General features: G+C 36.4%; 1 protein-coding gene across 1 annotated transcript in view; it reads left to right on the forward strand.

Moving 5' to 3' along the window:
* Positions 1 to 8,192, forward strand: part of LOC115439948 (inhibitory POU protein) — a 75,497-nt gene extending 67,305 nt beyond the window's left edge. The window contains exons 5-6 of the mRNA XM_030164038.2: positions 315 to 332; positions 7,485 to 8,192. Coding sequence (XP_030019898.2) covers positions 315 to 332; positions 7,485 to 8,192 — 726 coding nt within the window. The remainder of the gene's footprint in view (positions 1 to 314; positions 333 to 7,484) is intronic.
* Positions 8,193 to 23,284: the final 15,092 nt, after the last annotated feature.

Genomic DNA, 23,284 nt, shown 5'->3' on the forward strand with positions numbered 1-23,284 from the left:
AAGCTGCAGAGAGCAAACACTGTCTTCTTCCACTTCTAACAGTAAAATAGGCCTTATGCGGTTAAAAATATAAGTATCAGGATAAAGAGAACGGTGCTATAAATAATTTTAATTCTGGTTGTAATGACCACGAGTGGCTCATGTGCCCTATCGCCATAAACTTAGCCTTTAATACAGTGATATAAACGAAAAAGGTCATTGATAATTTTGTTTTATATAAAAAATATAATTCGTCCAATAAATCCACACCTAACTAATGAACAAATTAATAATGCGAAGTCCGAATGACAGTTAACTCTCCACTTTAACCACAGTCTAACCCGTTTAGTGACGTGGATCTATTTTAACGTAGCGATATTCTAAAGGGTAGTTTTCAGCGCTTTTAATTCAAATATCTGTTTACTATGTACGATTAATTATAACATATACTTTCAGACAAGCCAGTTGTTTTGTCGTTATGTATATATGTTGAAACATATGTATGTCGGCACGCCAATCGTAAGACATCCTCGTCATCATGATCAGCCTTTGTAAGTCCACTGCTGTACATAGACCTCCCCTAAAGAATTACAGATCAACCTATTACAAACGGTATTTGAAAGGTATAATATCCCTATTGTTTTATCAGTTTGAATATAGTTATGGAACCTTATGTTTAAAACATGCTTCATTTAAATTTTAGAATTTTGTATAATTGTACCGAATTGGGCGGTAATAGATGCTAAACTTGTTTACCAAACATTATCAACGCATAATCCAGGATAGCATATGGACAATGCTTTAATTTAAGCTTTAAAAACGAAAAGTTTATGTTTGGAGCGACCAAGCATCTTAAAACTATATAAAAACACTAAAGTTTTCACGTCTAGTGATATCCTTCTTTAAATCGGTATTAAATAATTTAAAACAAAGTTAATCGCCCCCGCCTCCGCTCGTCAACCCGCGCGTTGTATGGCCCCACACACTTTACACCCCATATAAATTCGGCCACTTGTCCAAATCATAACGTTATGATACAAATCACTATTAAAGGAATATCATTTATTTAATATCTACTTGCAATAGTACAACTAGTGTGCGCATATATCGATAAAAAAAATGATATTGCATTTTTTGTAAGTTAGAATTATAACGGCTTCGAATATATATTTTTTTTATTATTGTGTTAGCAATTCTTTATTGAAATCGTAGTGAATAAAAGAAAGCAAGGACAGCGAAGTAATATTCTATATTTATTTGATATCAATTGTTGTAGTGATTTATGGCTCGATAATTTGAACATATTTTTATTTTTTATATCGCATCACTTATACGCAAAACGAAAAAAAATATATAACCTAATAAACAGTCATTCGAAAACTCATTCCAATTCCAAACATTGTTCTTATCTTGATAGAAATCATGCTTATATCATATGCATCGATTTAACACCGACATTGATATCGACAGAAGCGCAGCACTAGCAATCGAATGACATGGAGTGAAGGGTGCCATCCCTTCATAGCCACGCACCCCATTGAGTACAAATTGTCAGTACAGCACACCTGTGTAATGAACGCAACACGAACGCTCGAAATAAAACGAATTATACATGATTATAATTTGTGTGACAATAGGGAATACTACGTTTTATTTAGATAATTATTCTGTATTTAGCAGTTAACACGAAAAAGATTTTCTCTCAAATCAGCAATAAAATTTGTTAAGAAATAGCAGCAATTGATATTTTAAGTATATGCGCGTATTGAGGATAGCGCGCCAACTCTTTCTGTTGCACGCATTGTACTTAATTCCTGATGACGTCACTAAATATGATTGCGTCTCTTTCCATCATATATCAATATATTTTCTCGTTGATTTTAGAATTTAAGCGGAGAATAAATATCTCCTTTTCACAGATTAAAGCGAAGTAGCGTACAATATTTATTAAGATAACATAATTATCCAAATAATTAATTTAAAGTAAAATTTGTAAATGTGTTGTAATAATTTAAATTAAGTTCGCTATTTACGTTTTCGCCTGAAGGACATTATTATACAGGGTCATTTTGACATTGCGTTACTAAATGAATCCATATACTTCTTCTACTTATAAATAAAACTTTACAATAAGTTACTTGAGCCGTGGATGTAAAATAAAAAAGTGTGATTTAGTGAGTAAGTTTAGTTTTTGCGCTCTAATTCCACTACTTACTACTCTTAGAGAATTCGTCGCAGCGGCATCTTCACGGTTTCTGTAAGAAATACCCTCACGAACACGCCATATTCACATTAAACTAAAAAATGATAAAAAAATCAGAAAACTAAAACCAGGATATTCGGTGAAAATATTCGTTATGTATGTATGATTTTTGGCACAACGTCAGCAAAGGTGAAGACGAGTATGTGGTTAGTAACGCAATGTCAAAATGACCCTGTATAATTATAATTACTAAAAGTGTAGCAATTGATTGTAGTAATTGACGTATATTCTGTACCTCGACACGAACGTCCATATAAACTATTTGTTCAAAATCTGAACCAAAATGGCAAACAATTCGTCACTGTTATGGCCTATTTATTGACTTGACCAACAAATTAATTTACTTTTTTGACTAATATTTTTTATTCACATCCAGATTTATACTTAGACTCGAGTTCTCATATTATGAGCGCCACTCTGTACGTAATTATTATTAGGATTAGCTATTAATATTGACACCATACTAAAGCGAATAAATAGTGAATATTTGGAACGCCAAATCTAGTACGTAGTACATATGATAGTAGTTTTATCACTTCAAGTAATCTCTTAAAGTCTACTAGACTGGTTATATATCCGCAGATAACAATGTGTATTTTGTACAACAGACTTTAATTTTAACGCGATGTTCCCTTGTTGAATATTATTTATGACACATTTATAATTGTTTTTAATTTCTATATATAAGTCCACGTTTGTTCTCAAATAGATTTTTCCCCTGTCACAAATAATATACGATTTGAAGAAAACTTTACATCGCCTATTCTTCGAGGTAAATGACACGAAAATCGCACTCATAAAATATTATGATCGACCTGAATACAAACGGGAAAGAAAAGAAATCAATGCATCGACTGGTCAATAATTTGTAACGGAAAATAGAAGGTGGAAACAATGCAAAATATTCTAGAGCGTTTGAAGTAAATGATCGGCCAATTACTAACACTCGTAGTTTACGACCGTTTCCTTTGTAGTATTTACTAGCTGACCCGACAGACATTGTCCCGTCTTAACTTTGAATTTGCAGCGCGCATTCTGTCAATCGCTGACAGTTATTTCAAACAATTGACGGTTATATAGAATTAATATTTTCGTTAAGTTTTCTTAAATTTTCTAATTTTCCGCGCTATTTTTTTATTTTTTTCTTTCATGAGAACCTTCTCTTGACAATAATAAACACCAGCCACCAAACACGTCCAGCCGTTCATGCGTGATGGCGTGACCAAGGGGAATAGGGATTCATTTTTATATATATAGATATGCATAACATGGCAGTCGTATGGCTTACCAACAGGCAAACGGCAAGCTCGTCTCGTCATTAACAGAAAAAAATATTTAGCCTGAAACCGAATCCGATATATAAAACGCTTATCTATCGTCTTTTCTTGTATTTTTTCCTGTTAAGTATCGGTGTATTACAGTATTAATACTCGAAAAATAAAATGCTTCACAGGTGTTTTTGATATCAAGTGGTTGAAGACTTTTAATTAGTGTCACATTATTTTCTATACTTTAGTAGCAATAGTACTTTAAATAATTTCTGGTATTTAATTTAGAACTTGTTTCACGAAGTCTATGTAAACGCTAATCATAGAATATAATTAAAGTCAAGATCACAAATAAATAGTAAAAGAGTGCCATATGTATCAACTATTTTATACTTGAACATTATTAAAAAACCCTTAATTCAATCTTACGGCTTACTTTATATTGTTGAAGTATGTTGTCCGTCAAATAACATACGAGACAACTAACATATTAGATGTAGCTTTTGCTCCCGGCTTCGCCCGCGTGAAGGAGTTTTTCGAGATAAAAGTTCTGCTTGTGCATTGTAAAAAAATGTATCCGATTTTTATATTTATCGCTCAGTATTTTGGTCGTAGTGGCTTCCACAAAAAGGTACATATATGCTGTCGCGGACTTTTATTTAAAACTATTTAAGACAAACAATCCTACGGTACATCATCTTTGTCTAACTTTTTAGACAAAGATGTCATTTTTGTTTAGGTAGCGTACGCCAAGATAGCAATTTTTGTTCCGACTTATTTGATATGTATCGTTATATTATGACTAAATTACACAAAATCATTATAAATTGTAGCCTATGTGTTATTCTGATGGCTAACCAATATTATTGTAAAGTTACATCTAAATCCGTTTGGCAGCTTTTTCCTGAAAGTGGAACAAACATACATCCATCCTCACAAACTTTCGCATTTATAATATTAGTAGGATTATTCGTTTGATTAACATTTACGTGGGACCACACTACACAGTAACGGATCGTATAGCTTTTCTACTCGGTCATCTTATATACTCAGAGATACTGAAATGGGTGATGATTCTATCAATAAAATACATCGCACTCTTAATAAAATAATGACCCATTTCAAAATTGACAACTTGTGGTTATCGTCAAAGAACCAATTTCTGTTTGCGACCTTTTAGATTTTCCCTATTTTTTCATGCTATGTTTCATTTTTTACCTATCTTTAATAAGCTCAATTTACAGCAACTTCAAAAAAAAAGGTAGCAACCAAAAATTAGTTTTCCGACGACTGCCACAAATTAACAATTTTAAATTAAATCATTATTTTATTAAGAGTGCGACATTTCTTAATTTTTCTTCTACATATTTTTACCTAACGTACATATTTGTTCTAGCCATAATCAATTTCCAAATTTGAATGAGATAAATAAAGTAGCTATAAAAAATAGTGGTCCATTCGGCGTCGTTTCGTGAGACACGCGCGAATGTCCACGTAATATTGATATAGTGGCCCCCAGGGCGACGGGCACGGACAGGGGACCAGCCATGTTTATGTGTTTAAACTCACCGGACATTACACTATGTGGACGAAAAATATACTCGGTTCAATTTGAGCTTGAACTGTTTTACCGGATATAGTTCTTGTCGGCGTAGGAAGCGGGTAATTTGAGAAGGGGTTCGAGCAATAGTTAAAACTGTTCGATTTTTAAAAAACAAATTACCTCGATCTTACTTTTATAGGGCAGTGTTTTGCTAAATACATTTCGCGAATTTTTCAACCTATCACACGTATGAATTAAATTTAATTTGACAGTATTAAACGACTCATGGAGATAGTATTCACCTTTTATTTTTTATATAAGAGTATCTTTTGTATTTTTATTATTTATTTAGTTGACTTTGCTAGTTTTATGTCGAGTAGTAAATTTGTGGGAAGTCTCTCATATGTGAGAGTCCGCCTGGGTAGGTATCAATGTCTATTTCTGCCGCCAAGCAGTAGTGTGTAGTCACTGTTGTGTTCCGGTTTGACGGTTGTACGCAGTGTAACTACGGGACATAATATGAGACTTAACATCTCATGTCTCAGGACGGCGAGCGCAGTGAAATACCAAACAATACTTTGTAATTCAAGGTGTTTCTACTGTTTATGGGCGGTCGTATCGCTTACCATCAGGCGGACCGCAAGCTCGTCTCGTCATTCAAAGCAATAATAAAAAAAATGTATTTACTCAGAAGTTGTGAAAGAGAAATTGTAAACTATGACACTATAAATTGCAATACAAAAAGTAAGTGTCAAAAATCTTCATACTTCATCACAGCGTTTCTCGATCTATGCCAGAGACAAGTTGATCCGCCTTCTTACGCGATTACGGTGAGGCAACAGCTATGATTTTTTAAATATAAAATCCAATCCATAAAGTTTACGTATATAAGTTGTGAAACATTAATATTTCTGTAATCAACCGGACCATTCTGACTGCAGACGCATCCACAGCGTAGCATAATTTAAACACTAGCAAGAATGTTTTGTCAGTCGGTACACAAAGGTTTTTGCACAATGATGGCAAAAAAGACAGTCGAATTGAGAACCTCCTCCGTTTTTTTATTCAGTTAAAAATATACAACGCAGTACCCATACCAACCTTTACATTCGCGACATGTTTGTTTACATATAATAATATCAGCCCTGAACTATATACTGTCCCAGTGTTGGGCACGGCCTCCTCTACGGCTGAGAGGGATTAGGTCTTACTCCACTACGCTGGACTAGTGCGGGTTGGTAGACTCCACACAGCCTCGAAATTCCTTTAGAGAACTCCTCGGGCATACAGGTTTCCTCGCGATGTTTTCCTTCACCGTTAAAGCTAGCGATAATTCACAAAGAATACACACATGATTTTTAAAAAAGTCAGAGGTGTGTGCCGTTGGGATTTGAACCTGCGGATATTCGTCTCGGTAGTCCGTTCCACACCCAACTAGGCTATCGCCGCTTTTTTACATAGATCTATTGAAAATAATGGCGTGCGAATTTCACTATGCGTGCGTTTAAAAGCGCTATAAGTGGTAAATTGGCTAATACTGTAATGACCACTTACCAGCCAGTGGAGATCTTGTGATCACAAGTTGGCCGACGTGCCGCTGGAGTCGGAATGCTTTTTACGAATACATTGCTCCAGATAATTCTACTTCATTCTACTTCATTCTTTTGGATTCGATATTTATGTCGTTGTGTATTTTTGTTATGTTGTTTTGTTTATTGACTGACTTGCCAATATTTTTTGACTAATCTTTATAAATTGTTCTTTCTGTGAAGTAAATTAGATAAATCACCGGTGAGTTACTTACTAATTTAATAAGTTAGGTAAAGTAGCAAGTTGCATAGAAATGAAATATTACTTTTGTATTTTTTTTTTATACATTAAATGGATTAACTTCCCATCTATACCTAAGAAATATTTGAGTGGATACAATCTAGTCAATGTTTAACTTCACAGCTTTTCCCGACGACCAAAAAGTATTACAGGCCGTTTCTGATTTGAATAATTGTCGACAATCCCATTAAAAATCAGATCATAAGTAGTGGAGAGCGCCCAGCAGTCGTCAGTGGCCTCAGCTCTCACGTCAAAATATTGACAGTGGCGCATATGTGCACTCTACAAACATTCATTTACGCAACAAAGCCCGCCAACGACTTAAGCATATTGGTAGAACACTCGCTCCCAATCAACGTCACAACGGGACGCACCCCACATCTATGAAAAAATACACTCGAGTGTTTGCACTCATAAAGAATGGGTGCAAATCTGCACAAAGATCATTGTTCGCGGGCCCGTGCGGCCCCCTCAAGCGGCGCGACGCTCGCTTGTTCGATTTAACATCAATGCTAATTAGCCCGCCATCATCGCCAATCTCCATGGAATTTCTATAGACAGTATGATTAAAACCAATTACAAGAAGCATTTCTTTCCACAGATGGGCCACCACGGCATGGAGGGCCTCGACATGCTGGACCCTCTGACGTCGTCGTCGATGACCACGCTCGCGCCGATGGGCGAGGGCGCGCCGCCACACCACCAGCTGCACGGCTACGGTGCCATGAACCACGTGATGAACCACCACCACCACGCCGGCGGGCTCGGCCACGCGCCTCCCGCACACCTCGGACACCCCGCAGCCGCACTGCACCCAGACACAGATACCGACCCGCGCGAACTTGAAGCCTTCGCCGAGCGGTTCAAACAGAGAAGAATCAAACTTGGCGTCACGCAGGCAGACGTCGGCAAAGCGCTGGCGAATCTTAAACTACCCGGCGTGGGCGCGCTGTCCCAAAGCACTATATGCCGCTTCGAGAGTCTCACACTCAGTCACAACAACATGATTGCGCTGAAGCCGATCCTGCAGGCGTGGCTCGAAGAGGCGGAGGCGCAGGCGAAGAACAAGCGGCGGGACCCGGATGCACCCAGCGTGCTCCCCGCAGGCGAAAAGAAGCGCAAGCGGACGTCCATAGCGGCGCCGGAGAAGCGGAGTCTCGAGGCGTATTTTGCAGTGCAGCCTCGACCCTCCGGCGAAAAGATCACGGCAATCGCGGAGAAACTCGACCTGAAGAAGAATGTGGTGCGCGTGTGGTTCTGCAACCAGCGGCAGAAACAGAAGCGCATGAAGTTCGCGGCGCAGCACTGACCGGCGGGCGGCGGCGCGGCGCTGCTGTACCCGGGCGGAGGCTACGGGTACTAGCCGCAGCCGCGCCGCGCCCCCGCGCCACCACCACGCCACACCAGGACAGGAGCAATACTTCTTAGTGTAGATATCGTACCGAGACCCGTTTTACTTTCGAACGTACACTCTCTACGACTTCTCATATATTTTTCGAGACACACAGGGTATATAATAATCATTATATACATATCATTGGTGAATAGAAGTCGCTTCGTCGTTTTTGCGTTCGTCACAAGCCCAGTTTTGATGTTATTGGAGCATCTAATATGTACATGAAAAACTGAAATTCAGGATTTTTAAGAGAATGTGCCTTGCAAATAATCAATATTCTGTGTTTAATGTTAGTAACTTGATCGTCGCGTGTCGCAGGACTCGTGCGAGCGCGTCGTGCCGCGCCACGCCGCCGCGGCGACGTCGCGCGCCACTTCTCACGGAGTGGACGCGCCGGGCGTGCACCGACTCGCTCCGAGACTAGCTCTGCGACTAGCTCCGGGACTAGCTCTGCGACTAGCTCCGGGACTAGCTCGAGGACTAGCTGTCGGCTAGTCGACCGCGAGTTGGTGCACGCCCGGCGATATGTTTAAATTGTATTGATAGATTTGTTGAAACATTACGTTTTTACGTTAACAAAAACTGTACAAAATAATTATAAGTGTATACTTTCCGCTTAATTTGTAGGTGTCTGTAGATTTTTGTACGATATGATAATTTAATTCTGTCGGTATGTTTGTTTCGTTGGTAACATTTCACACGACGGCACAATTTAGTGTAAGCGGTTATTAGCGACATTTAGCCAAAATAGTATTAAAACAAATCCATTTGTAAATAGATCACATTTCGATTCATATATAATTAGGTATTAGTTTAAATACATTATAGTTACTAAATTGAAAAACAATTAGTACAACGCTCGTGGATTCATGCGCGTTTTGCGTGCGGACTTCGTTTTGTGGCTTCATGATATGCCTTTAATATTACGTTATATTTTCTATTTTACAAATTATTAAACTTGACGAACCATGTTCAAGCAATGATCTCAAAATGCCTGTTTAATCGAGTGAATTATTTCCTAACCTGGCTTTATTAGCTGGTTACTGACAGTTTAGATCTAAATTATTAAAAAAAGATCTGACATACTACACACTATTGCATGAATCCATATCAAGTGGTTACACTTGCCACGGCTTAAGATATTATAAAAACTAAAAAAAAAAACAATAAAAAAAGTTTGGGAATTATAAATAATATTTTTAAAAAAGGAAATATTTTGTAAATATAGTGTTAAAAGAAACGTGAATTAAATTTAAAGGATTGTGCAATCTAGACCTCGATTAATTAGTAATATCGTTTAAGGATTATATTGAAATACACAGACGCTGGATCTAGTCATACGCTTTAATATTTTACATCACATTTTTATTTTAAGCAAAACCCACCGAGAGATGGCAATGCCTCTTCCAAAATACATGGTAATGTTGCAAGCCTGTTATTTGTTCATAGAAATGCTTGCTTCCGAAAACCTAAGCACGATATGTATGGAAATCGCTTACGACCAGTTCTAAGATTATGCGATATAGTCTTTGATTACATTACTTGACCTTTTCAAAATTACTTTTAAATATTATTTTGTCATTCAAATTAAGTTAAACACATTGAAAATAATGAGACTGAAGTTTAACATTTATGTAACCTCACTATTAATGTTAAAAAAATCTAAATGTACATTCAGTTTTACAATTACGTACCTATATCTAATTATATATAAATGTCGTCGAAATATGTATTTCTCTTTCATTGGTTAAATGTAACATTTAGAATCTATTCGTTTTCGAAAAATACATAAAACCAATAAAAAGCATTTATAGCAATTTTTCGTAAGCGATTTTCAATAACAATTACAATGAATTAAGCAATAAGTTATATTATTGTTATTATTTTGTAACTATAGAAACACACAGCTATTATTTCTGAAATTAAGGCAGTCATAATTTTAAGTAGACTTTAGAGAAGTTTCTCTTGCAATTATTAATTCTTAATTATTATTAATTAATAATAATAAAAACGAGACAATCTTATTTCGAAAACCAATAAACAATAAATTGATAATAGAAATATTAGTAAAAAAGAATATGTTGTTTTATTAAAATTCCTTAAAATAGGTAGAAATTTAAAAACTGTTTATTTTTAATCTTCATAGTTTTAATTTAGTAATACATCAATTTAAAAAAAAATTTAAGATCCTACAATTAATATCGCTCTCAAGTTCGATATCAAGTTAAAGACAGCAACTTAATATCAACACTATTTAACAATCACCGCCTATGTGCCATGAAGTCGCCAAATGCCTTCAGCGAATTAATAATTATGCAAATTTACGCCCATTTAGAAAAAGGCGATTTGCATTTTTCAATTTAATCTTTATTTCATAAATCTAGTGGTTTATAAATGTTTATAAATTCTGGAGTCGAGGCCACGAACTGGCGAGCGCAGCGTCGGACACTGGATACATGACCTCATAGAGTAAGTAATACACTACGTAAGAGATGACCTAAAAGTCGTAGGAGATCGCTGGATGCGGGCCGCTTCCAATAGGGCGATCTGGAAATCTTTGGAGGAGGCCCATGTTCAGCGGTGAACATCCTGCGGCTGATGATGATGATACATAAATACATATTTAAATGCCAAAATTTTGTGCAAATTGCAATTATGCGTCTCATGATAAAGGCATTGTCGCCGCGGCACATCGACATTGCGATTCATTTTTATACTGCCATAGCAGTTACCCACTGTGCCTGATTGTATACGAAGTGGACCTCAGATAGGGTGTCGACTGGCGACAGAAGGGTATTCCTCACATCAACATAATTATGCCAGCCTAGCAGCGCAGGACATTTTGAAAATGTAGCCCCTGGCAAAAAAAATATTCTCTTAGTTATCATTGGCCAATTTCACAGAAAATAAAAACTAAAAGAAACTTAAATAAACCTAAAAGGGAAGCCGGTAGGAATCAAGCTGTATGAACGCTTCGGCCCTGTGCCATTCTACTAGTTACACCGATCGGGCGAAAGCCATTAATTCCAAATCCTTGTTCACTGCCTTAGAAAAAATAAACATTTAAATCAATTATCATTTTATACCCCCTTTTCATATTTTTTTTCAACGGTTTTTCAATTGCATGTTACCTACACTTAATAATAATCTACAGTTTCTAATAATATCCGTAACAAATATTTATGTTCAAAATTATACCAGAAAATCACAATAGACCGCATCCTGTAACATTAATAAGAATTGCGTGTGCGCATCATTCAAGCGCTAAGTGCATCTCTTATTTACGACAGTTGATTTAATTATAAAATGGTCGCTTAATGTACGCCTTATAAAACTAGATAAAAATATAATACCTCATGTCCCAAAGATAGATTGGTTAAGAATAAAAGCATTCTTATTTAAATCGATATTGATATTATTGTTATATGTAAAATTAAAATGTAATGTTACTATGTTAGATTTTGCTGGTACCCCTTGCAAATAAAATATAAATAGTACTCCAGCATAAATTATCTTCCTAATATTATTTTTAAGATTCCAATTGTTCCAATAAGAGTTCCACAGAAACGCGCGTTCATAAAAATATGCAATGATTTCAAGATTTGATATCAGGATCTACTAAACCCATTATGATTTTTTTCATTGAGTGCTATAGGCTATTTTTATCCCAAGAAAATATTTATCGATGGAAAAATTTCACGCGGGCCAAGCCGCAGGTAAAAGCTAGTCAAATATATTCTTAATGTCCAAGAATAAATCGTCGGAATTTGTACTTTATAATATCTAAAAGATATACTAACTCCCTTATTCGGAGTTTGGAGTAAGGTAAGTATGTATAAACGGGACCTAGACCTAGGCCCTTATTCTGTATGATAGTGTAAACGCGTAACGCGGCCGTGTCATATTATCTTCGAGAAATGTGTGTGGAATGGTATTCTGTAAGCCAAATTTCTATAGTCCTAAACATGATGCGTTGTGTTACGTGCTTGTTACACACTGTCAAAATAACGTGCGGGATACAGAATAAGGCCCCTAGAGTATAATGTAATGTCAAAATATGCCTCTATAACAGTGATATAATATGTCAAATCCTAACCCTCTTATTCATAATTTTTTATCTAAGAACAGAGCATTGCTTTAATAACAAGTCTGTTTCTCAGTGCTGACGGCATGGCAGCCTTCGCAGTGCATAGACATAAGACCGTTGTGATTGGCTAATATTGAGATACAACTTTAATCTAGTTGGCTGTCAGATAAACAAAGCTGAGAAACATGCTTGTTAAGCAATGCTCCGTCTTTACATAAATAACGTTTATGATTAAGAGGCTTAATAAATAGACAATCCCTATTATATATCTTTTCAATGACCCGTACCAACCAGTCAGTTCCCAGAAAACTATTATTCATAATCGTAAGAAAATGTAAAAAAGATCAGAATGATCTATTGGAAGTTTAAAAACTTTTATGAAGAACACAGTTTCAGAGAGATTGCAGGTACATATCAAGGAAAAACAGAAATAGGATAGAAAGGTATCGATTAAGCAATTTCTATGAAATTCAGGGGCGTAGCTGCCGTCGTATCAGTGGCACGGGGCGCCCGAACTTTGAGGCCCTCTTGGCCCGTACCTATATTAAACTAAACAGGTGCCCAAAAGTTCGCACTGCTCTGAAAGGCCCTCAACAAAGTTAAATATAGGGCTCCTCTATGGCAAGCTACGCTACTCATGAAATTACTGACTTGTTTCTGAAATTCCTTTTAGTAACAGGAATTGATTATTCTCAAGTATTACATGCGGATTTTAAGGCGAAGCTTCAGTCAAAAGCTAGTAAGAAATTATGAAAACGGATCTGTCAATGGATTTTGAGATTTATTTCTTAGATAGTATGATACATAGTAGCACATCTTTGGTTACAAATAAGATCCCCCACTGAAATGTTTTATGCGGTAAACATTTGTTTCGGGTCTGAGTTTAGAGACTGAAAATACAACTCATTTCATATACCATTAACACGAGTCTTATGTGCTGGTCTTATGTATGTGGTGGACTATTAAGTATAAGTGTAGGACTGGTTAATTTTGGAAGTATTTTATGAACATTTTCATCCTAAAAAATTGTTTAAGTTTACTAGAAATTCGCCTAGCATAGGATCAGAATACTTAAGAGACAAGTTTTTTTATGAAAAAGGAAAAATACATTTGGGCAAACAGGACGGGTGTATACAATGATGAGCTATTAGCGCCATCTAGTTAAATAACATGTAATAAAAGTAGCCCTGTTCGAGTTTTTCACATTTTGATCATTAATTTCTGGGCATTAAAAAGTGTACCAACTTGTAGTATAATGAGATAATGAATGAATGGGTTGATTTACTTAGTTTTCGAGCTACCGATAGAACGCGATTCTTTAGATCAAACCTTTGAAGGTATTTGTCATCCTCCCTTGTCACTATTGAAACAATTATAATAGTGGGTGTGCTCCCAGTAGTCTGCTGTTTATCCCAAGTTTCCTCAAGCCTTTGCTTCGACTCTATATCAACTGCGCACGAAGGTACTAGAACCTAATCCGAGTTAATTTCTATCTGGGGCCTTATTCTCTATCCCGCACGTTATTTTGACAGTGCGTAACAAGCACGTAACACAACACATCATGTTTAGGACTATAGAAATTTGGCTTACAGAATACCATTCCACATACATCTCTCGAAGATAACATGACACGGCCGCGTTACGCGTTTACACTATCATACAGAATAAGGGCCCTGATCTGTAAGTAACTTTCTTGACAAATCTTTATTGCCAACAAGAACGATGATTGACTTCGACAACAATAAGAAGTTAGATAGCGCTCATCTAGGTCGTCTTCGCGTCGACTGCAAGCAATTTTCGACCGTAAATCGCCACAAACCAGCACAAACACCGAAACAACTCATAAAACGCATGGAAGTGAAACGTTCTCACTTATGACTGCTAAATTGTTTTTATATCTCGTCGTCACATAAAAATGTTTTACGCCACGTCAACTGCCGATATTCATCGCATTTATGATGGAGCGTCTGAACTGATCTTTGTTTTTATGCAGCGGTATTGTCTGCCTTGCGGTTAAGCTGCCTTCTTAGTTCATTATTTTGCCTTTCGCAATGGACAATTAATATTTCCAACTCCTCATAATTAGTTCAGATGCGGGTTAAGGGTAATTGGTGTTCCTTGAGACTCAGCGAGGTTTACCGCTCCGTGTTGCAGGATGCGTGCCAATGCAGATGCCGTCTTACAGAAGTTGCATACCGTGTGTGAGGGCGAGGTAGTCTTAATTAGTCCCTCAGTCTGTTTGGTTCTGTGTTCGAATCCCAGATCGGGAAAAGTGTCATTGGGTTGTTCCACTCGGCATTGGCCTAGAGTCTAGAATATGTGCCCAATATGACATTAGACTCGCAACCTTATCAGAGTATCGAACGGAATACTCATGGACTAAGCTGTAAGAGTATCCTCTTCAGGGTTACACATTTCATTCAAAAGTTAATAAACGAAAAAAAACTTCATTAAAAATCATTTACTAACTTTTAATGGGTTAGGGAGTAAACATTACCTACATAACGAAACGCTAAAAAAGTAAATATCAATATTTTTTCAGATTCTATAGTTTAGTTAGAAGCCATCGAAGTGTCCAATTGAACAGTCCGTTGCTTTTATAAATATATTGTTTCTAGGAACACTGCACCACCAAAGAACTGTATACAATGTAAAAAAGGCATATTGAATTGCAGGAAGTGTATTTTTAGCTCTCGACACGAAAGAGGCGGGAATATAAAGAACTTTATAAGTGATAGCAATACGCCTTTCCAATATTTATTGACAAGGCTTGTATTCCAGGTCATAGAGTTCATCCTGTTATATAAAGGCTTGAAGCTCAATCACTAGAGTGGTTTCATCGGCAAGGATCACTCACCAGGATGCCAAATTAGACCAGCTTGGCGGACTGGCTTACTCGAGGTGATGGACTCCCAAGGCGATGTAATGGATTTAATAAGCATGTAATAAGCGTGTAATAAGCACCAATTACTTAGGACTGGATTTTATTGACGGGACTGATGTCACGGGTCCAATCCCAGGCCGTGGATCAACTTTATTAAGTTTCTTCATAATGATTTGGTCACGGGGGGACCACGAAGGCTGCAAAGTCATTGAAACGTAAGGAGAAAATAAATAACCGCGCTGAGTCCGAAACATAATTTTATTTTAGTTTCTTTATTCTATATAACTAGGTGATGTTAGCTGCTCTGCTGTAATATACGGTTATTATATATGAATCAATAGATATAATACATCCACGATTATAAATATCAATGTTTATTCTATTAAGATTACTATCAAGTAGTCGGAGCATACCATTTCACATCATAACACCCCCTTTACACCGTCAACTCGAAAGCCTTCCTCGCTACGACGCTTGTGCAAAACAAGGACCATCTTTTAAAAAGTTATATTAAATATTCAAATATTTCCCTTGGGACCAATTATTTAGGATTTAATGTATCTATATGTTAATCAAGTGACGATAGCCTAGTTCTAGTTGGGTGTGGAACAGACTGCCGAGACGAATGTCCGCAGGTTAAAATCACAAACACCTCTGACTTTTCTAAAAAATCATGTGTGTATTCTTTGTGAATTACCGCTTGATTTAATGGCGAAGGAAAAAATCGTGAGGAAACTTGCATACCTGAGAAATTCTCCATAGAAATTTTGAGAGTGTGTGAAGTCTCTCAATCCGCACTAGATCAGCGTGGTGGATTAAGGCCTAATCCCTCTCAGTTAGAGGAGGCCCGTGCCCAGCAGTGGGACATATAATACAGATCTGATATTATTATTTATTATTATTATATGTTAATCCAGGAAATGTTTATCCGTATGTCTATCGTCCACATCCGTTCAATGACTTCTGCCTTTGTTTCCGTATAAATTTCCTAGCCGAATTTCAGCCACGGCGCCGCGGTCAGTCTCACGAAGTTCGTCGAACGCAGTAGATATTATAATGCACAAGTATGTGGACACTACATAAGTGCGCTTTCTTTTCCTTCCAACTTCCTGACTCCGAGCTGCGGCCGAATCATTTTTAAGATGGAACAATAGATTCGATGAAGGTCTAATTCTTAGTCTTTTAGGAAAATACCACAAATAGAAACTAGGTTTATAAATAATACAATATTTGATACATTTATCGTTGATGTATATTTTATAGACACGACGGTCAATGAACACTATTTGTTCAAAATCTGAAGTTAGAACTAAAGTTCGCTGCAGCGCTAAAACATCAATTGTCGTCTAACCAAACTTTTACAACATGCAGCGCTAAAGCGCTTTGAATACCGTGTAAGTTAAACAGCAACCAAAATGTCTCTTTTATAGTTTATTTATTCGCTTGTACAACAAATACTTTTACTTACATAACTAATATTTTTTATTCACATATAGGATTACGCGTAAACTCAAGTTTTTTTTATTATAAGCGCCTATCCGTACATAAGCACTCGCAATAAACGTTAAAACCATACTAAAGTCAGGTGTACGGATTGCAGTACAGTTGAGTCGAACACAGCGAGTGTTCGAAACGCCAGATCTAATACGTAGTACATATATATCGATGCATGTTATACTATTTTATGAAGTTGTCGCTGCTTAAAAAGCCCAAAAACTTCTATAAGTAAACATTGTCCAAAGTGAGTGAAGTTAGGAGCGAGTGCAGTAGGCGAGATCCTAACTTGATAGATAGTTGTATAACTTATTCGCTTGAACCGGACTTTAAGGGCATGTTGGACAACTTCTGAGTAAATGCTACTCGTCACATAAATATATAATACGACTAAATACAGATGTCGCATTCTAATCTATGCTCCCGAATAAATGGCAATAAAATGAGTATTACCTACATTAGCTGTTTTATACGATAACAGTCTAATAAAATTAATTATGACTCAGAAACAGTTCTGTAATATATTCCGTAATATGTATAGTTGGTGCTCGGAAACAAACGTAACGCATATCTTGCGCGTTTACATTAAAAAAAATGTAATACACATCTTCAGCTCCGCTAACACTGTGCCAAAAATCAGCCACGAATATTTTCACCAATAATCCAAGTTTTATTTTTTATTAGTTTTTTCTTAGTCACCGACTCCATAATTGGTAACCATTATAAATCTGTTATGTGAAATTTATTATTAATATTAATTTATTATTTTTGGTTCAAAGTGGTTTTGAAGACGGTTTAATTTTTTTTATCATTTTGTAGTTTAGTATGAATATGGAGTATGAGTATTTGTGACTGAAAGTGTGATGTTGCCGCTGCGACGAATACCTTTAAAAATAGTAGTAGTGGCTTTAGAGCGTGTAAAATAATATAATTTATTTTGTTCTAAACTTACACTTTTTTATTTTACATCTATGTTGCTAATAACTTATTGTAAAGTGTTATTTTCAAGAAGATAAGTACCTATGTGGTTTTATTTGGTAACGCAATGTCAAAATCATTGTATATATAAAGTATAAATATAATATTAAGTCTGGCTTTTAGGTGGTAACTTTTACAATGGTTTATTTTGAAGGATTTTTAACACTCATTTCAGCCGGATAAAGGAATGAGAATTGTTACATTTTATTTTATTACATAAAATCGATCTCGTTATGTTTTCGAAACGTCGAACACGTCTCACAAATAAATTGTTTGTTCCTAACAATTTTATCGTCATCGCAATTTTATTATTAGAGCTTGACATGCTAGAATTAAGGCACTTGATGCGATACCGTTAATAACACAGAACTGTACTGAAACATGCCAATCACACTAATAAGCCAAGAATACTTTATAAACGCGTTACAAACGTTAACCAAACGGGCAAGTCGGGGTTGTGCTAACGTGTCTGGCCGCGTTCAGACTATACCTAAGGTTGCTAATTTTTTGTATGAAAAATAAAGTATATTGGTTGGAGAATGAAAATAAATATTTGAAGGTTTAAAAAATATGTTTTGATATCTTTCGCACAAATTAATACATAGTTACATCGAATTTAAAATAAATTAGTATTTTTTTTTATTAATTAATAGAATAGCATCATTAGCTTAGTTGGGAATGGAACGTACTGCCGAGGTAAAACATAAAAATTAGTACGTCCGCAGCGCTAGTTTGAAATCCGAGGCGCACACCTTTGACTTTTCGTAGTTAGTGTAATGTTATTATATAATTGACACTCATGGTGAAGACATAATTAGTATTTTGAATATTTATTTTAAGCAAGAAGTGAGCCGTATTAAACATGCAAAAAAGTATAATATTATTTTTAAAGTTTGGTTGGCAACCCTTGGTAAAGCTGGCCACCCCTGTACTTGTGATGAGTGTCCACCGTCCGCCCTAACTCACCGCCTTAAGAACTGGGTCTGCACAAACCTATACTTTTGAAAAATGCAACAAAGTTTATCAACAAATTTTTGAATGATAAAGTACTCACATCTAGTATGCAATACAAGAATTTGTTAAACTTTTAAAATTAATGTTCATTTACATTGATACATATTACTACGTACTAGATTTGGCGTTCCGAACATTCACTGTGTTCAACTGAATTTGCAATCCATTTAAAGTCTGAGGATGAAATATAAAAGACGTAGTTAATTTTCTTATTTATTCTCAGTTTTATGGAAGTTAGGATATTTACAATGTCTTTAGCCCGTAAATACTTAATCACGCGAGCGGAGTCGCGAAAACTAGTATATAGTATCAGCCCGGTACTATATATTGTCCTACTGTTGAGCACGGGCCTCCTCTACTAAAAACTAGTATGTTACATGAATTCAAATGTAGAGTAGATACATATCTTGGACGATATTGGATACAGATTTCCAAAAATATTATTTTCTTTTTCTTTTTAGAGTCGATACTTAATCTCGGAGATATTTTTTGATATACTAATTCTCATGAATTACTGTCTATGACATCCAGCAATCGATCGGTTTAAATACATTATCAACTTGAGTCTGGTATAATTTGCTAATAATACGTAAAATATGTAAGGTTAGCAAAGGAACCTCTTAAAGGACGGTATTCTACATTCAATTCTCGTCTCAAATATATGACCAAAAAGGTCATAGTGTTTTCTTATGTTAACTTTGACTTTTTGGATGACCAACACCTCAGTCCACTCAGTGAGCACGAAGGCCGTAGAGTGTTCATAACGTCGGGAGAAAATTGTAATATAGAAACCGCGATAAAATCCGTAAAATACTTTTAATAATACCTATATTTCTTCCTTTATATTCCAGATTTGAAGTATTAAGGAAAACCACATCATCATTCAAAAAGTCATAATCACCGATTACATAGATCAAGTAGCATACCTATCGTGCCGAAAAATAGAGTCTTAACCATTTTTTAATATTACTTTGCCATTTTTTATAGTCCTTATATTATTATTACACACGAGCATGAACTATATGTTGTTAAAATAAATACATCGACAAAAAATACATACTGTATAAAGAATTGCAGCAACTATCGCATACAAGAAACCGAAGCTATTTATCTATGTCACAGAATAAAACAAAGTAAACCTTAACATAATAAGCGTAAGGTAAATAAATTAAAACGCTAGTAAATTAGTACTGCAAGTGAATTAAGCAATACGTTATTGTAGATGGAATCGCCTGCGGCGGCTAACTTGGTTCACTCTTAATGCGAATAATTGGGGGACATTGTTTAAATAAGGGAATGCGTTTTGTAAATTCATTATGAATGCAATAGAAACAGAGAACGAAGTTTAGTTTAATCAAGTATCTAGAAAATATATACATTATACTTTATTTGCAACTAAATGGTTTAATATACCTATACTATCCCACCGTTGGGCATTGGCCTTTTCTACTACTGGGGGCGATTAAGCCGTAGTCCACCATGCTAATCTAGTGCGGATTGGTAGACTTCACACACCCTCAATATTCCCATAGAGAATTTCTCAGGTGTACAAGTTTCCTCACGATGTTTTCCTTCACTGATGAAGCAAGCAATAATTCACAAAGAATACGCACATGATTTTAGAAAACTCGAGCTGTTTGCCCTTGGCTTTTGTACCTGCGGACATTCGTCTCAGCAGTCCGTTCTACAAACAACTAGACTATCGTCGTTTATAAGTGTTTCATCAGAGCTTAAATGACAATTATTCTTTGTATAAATAGAGTCTATAAGTTTCTACGTGATCGCTACAGTTATGCAGGACTGTCTTGTCAAGTACTGGATGTGTATACTGGAAGTAACTGCGTCGTGTTTCACGGGCTTAGCTGTTTGAGAGTTGCAGAGATAGCCAGTATATCATAATATCCCCCTTTTCTTCTTTAGAGAACATTCTGATTTTGTATTTCTTATGTTTACGCGAATATTAGACATTCAAATAAAACTATATTTAAGATTTTATCGTAGTTTCTTGTATTTTTTTTCCGACGTTTCGGCTTTACAGCCTCCGTCGTCACGGGGTGAACTGTTGGTCATCCGAAATGTCAGTTACAATATCTACCTACGTTTTACAATACAATATTTTAAATTTTTAGATTTTGACGATCCGATTTTCGCGGAGTGAGCTCAGAGTCTTGAAGTCTGGCAATCCGTAAAAATGGTTTTATTTCAATTGTGATTCTACTGCGCTTTAAATAAGGTACATTGACCGGTACCTAAGGTACCTTACCGCCCAACGTCGCACTTTCAACAGGCCCAACGTAAAAACCTTGTCCACCATCACGAGCGTCGCCAGCCGATGGCCCAGGGGAGGGCAAGTTCAAGGGAGCACGTGTGCCTCTTCCACTCCCTCTTTCCCGCTTTAACAATAACATAGAGCAGAGCGTAATTGAGCATACGGAATATTAGGAATGGAATTGGTGAATTCATTCGAGTTTTAGAACCTCGGACGGAGGGGCAGGTGACTTGACCTTGACCCCCTTTGGCGACGCCCTTGGCCACCATCAGTAATCGGGTAATATACTTAGATCCATAAAGATCTGCCGTCCAAAGCTTCGCGTTAGTTAAGACTACTGACACTCATTCGCAGTTGCTTTGTAACTTTGTAACATTGGGTTAAAAACATAATTACCTAATGAATAATACATGAGGTAGTAATTATTTGTTTCTGTACTTCGACTGAAATTAAACTTCAAAGGCTTTGTCACAGACCTATTAGTTTTGTCATTGACTAAGTATATTATTGTTAATTTGAAATGTGTTAATAAACGGACGAACACTTTGTTTCGCTAATCTAATAATAAACAGCCTTTAGATTAGGTATCTCTGTTTTTTTTTAATATTACCGATCTATAAGTGGTAATTTAACGAAATAAATATAGTCCGATGCTAGTTAAAAATCTTCACCAATTAATTAATGTATAACACTGCATTGCATTTTTCCGGTAACCCATGTTATGACCATATGTAAATGAAATAAATAATATAGACTACGTTGGTCACGGGCCATCGCTCCTACTGAGAAAGTACAGGTGAAGTCCTCCACGCTTTTCTAACGCGTCTTAAGGCCATTTACAATAATCGATCCCAATCTCAATCTTCAATCTGATTCCAAGAACCAATCAGAATACGTCATTTGTAAACATGTCAAAGAAACTTTGTTCCGATTGGTCCATTTTTAAGATAGATCGAAAAATCTATTGGGGTCTCATATTTCCGGCCCGCGTGCCGACGAAAACGGTAATAGTTAGATTGTAGATCGCTACACGTCCACGCGTGATCATTATCGATGATGTCTCATCCTCTCCCAGTGACCGTCCTGAGCCGGTTCGTAACAAAAAACGTAAAACGTTAGTGGGTTTCCTGAGCGTGGTCGCTTAATTTTTCAAGGGTTACGAGCAGCCCCGGATCCAAGGGGGGCTAGCCGGGGCCCATGCCCCGGGCGGGGAATTCAGAGGGCGCCAAATTCATACTTGGCAGACGAATACATAACTACTCATCATTAACGCAACTTTGACTACTGAGACATCCAGTACATTCAATACTAAAGTTATTTCCCGCTGGGCGCAGAATGATGATGATGACAAAGGTAAGAATATAGGTGGGTGGAGACGGCATTATCCAGATTTTGCCAAGCCTCGAAAAAATTCAAGATCCAGAGCTGGTTACGAGTTACTAAAACGTTCACCCGAAAGTCCCGTTTGTATAAGTCGGCATTGCCAAGCTAACAAACGTATGGTCAGTTTAAAAAACAAACAAAATATATTGAGGTGGTATATCGAAAATGGCGGTTAGCAGACTCCACAAACATTCTAAATTCTTACAGAGATTTCTTAGATGTGATAGTTTTCTCGCGGTGTTTCCGTCATCGTTAAAGCGAGCGACAACAGTTGGATAAGTCAGTGATCTTTAATTTTGAACCCGCTAGCTGTGGCCTTGAGCCGTGATAGTCCGTTTCATTCCCAAATAGCTATCGTCGCTTTCTTTTTAATAAAAATTTGATATTAATGCTCTAAAGAGAAAATCAATTCACTGTGCCTTTTAATAATTTCCTATCTACATTGTGTGCATTTACACAGAAATGATAGCTAAACGCTCTACTATCGCCATCTAGTGTTTACAGTTGACATTAATGCTCACAGAACAAGAATGCAATATTGTTTACTGTATTAATTCAGTAAAACATGTCCATAATCTCGTTCCAAGTCAGCCGCAACACAAGCCGACATAATATTGGTGACTCATTAAACATGACGTCAGTCATAGTTTTTATTTTTTGTTTGATTGTTATTTTTTATTTCTTTGAATGACGAGACGAGCTTGTTATTTGCCTGATGGTAAGCGATACGACCGTCCGTAAATAGCAGAAACACCATCCATCACCTTGAATTACAAAGTAGTGTTTGATATTCTACTGCGCTCGCCATCCCGAGACATTTTTTTTTTTTTTTATTTATACATATATTATAACACCATAACAGTTGAAACTAATGCGATGTTATACAGATTTAATAT

This window comes from Manduca sexta, chromosome 27 (assembly GCF_014839805.1).
Source record: "Manduca sexta isolate Smith_Timp_Sample1 chromosome 27, JHU_Msex_v1.0, whole genome shotgun sequence".
In the NCBI taxonomy this organism is placed as follows: domain Eukaryota; kingdom Metazoa; phylum Arthropoda; class Insecta; order Lepidoptera; family Sphingidae; genus Manduca; species Manduca sexta.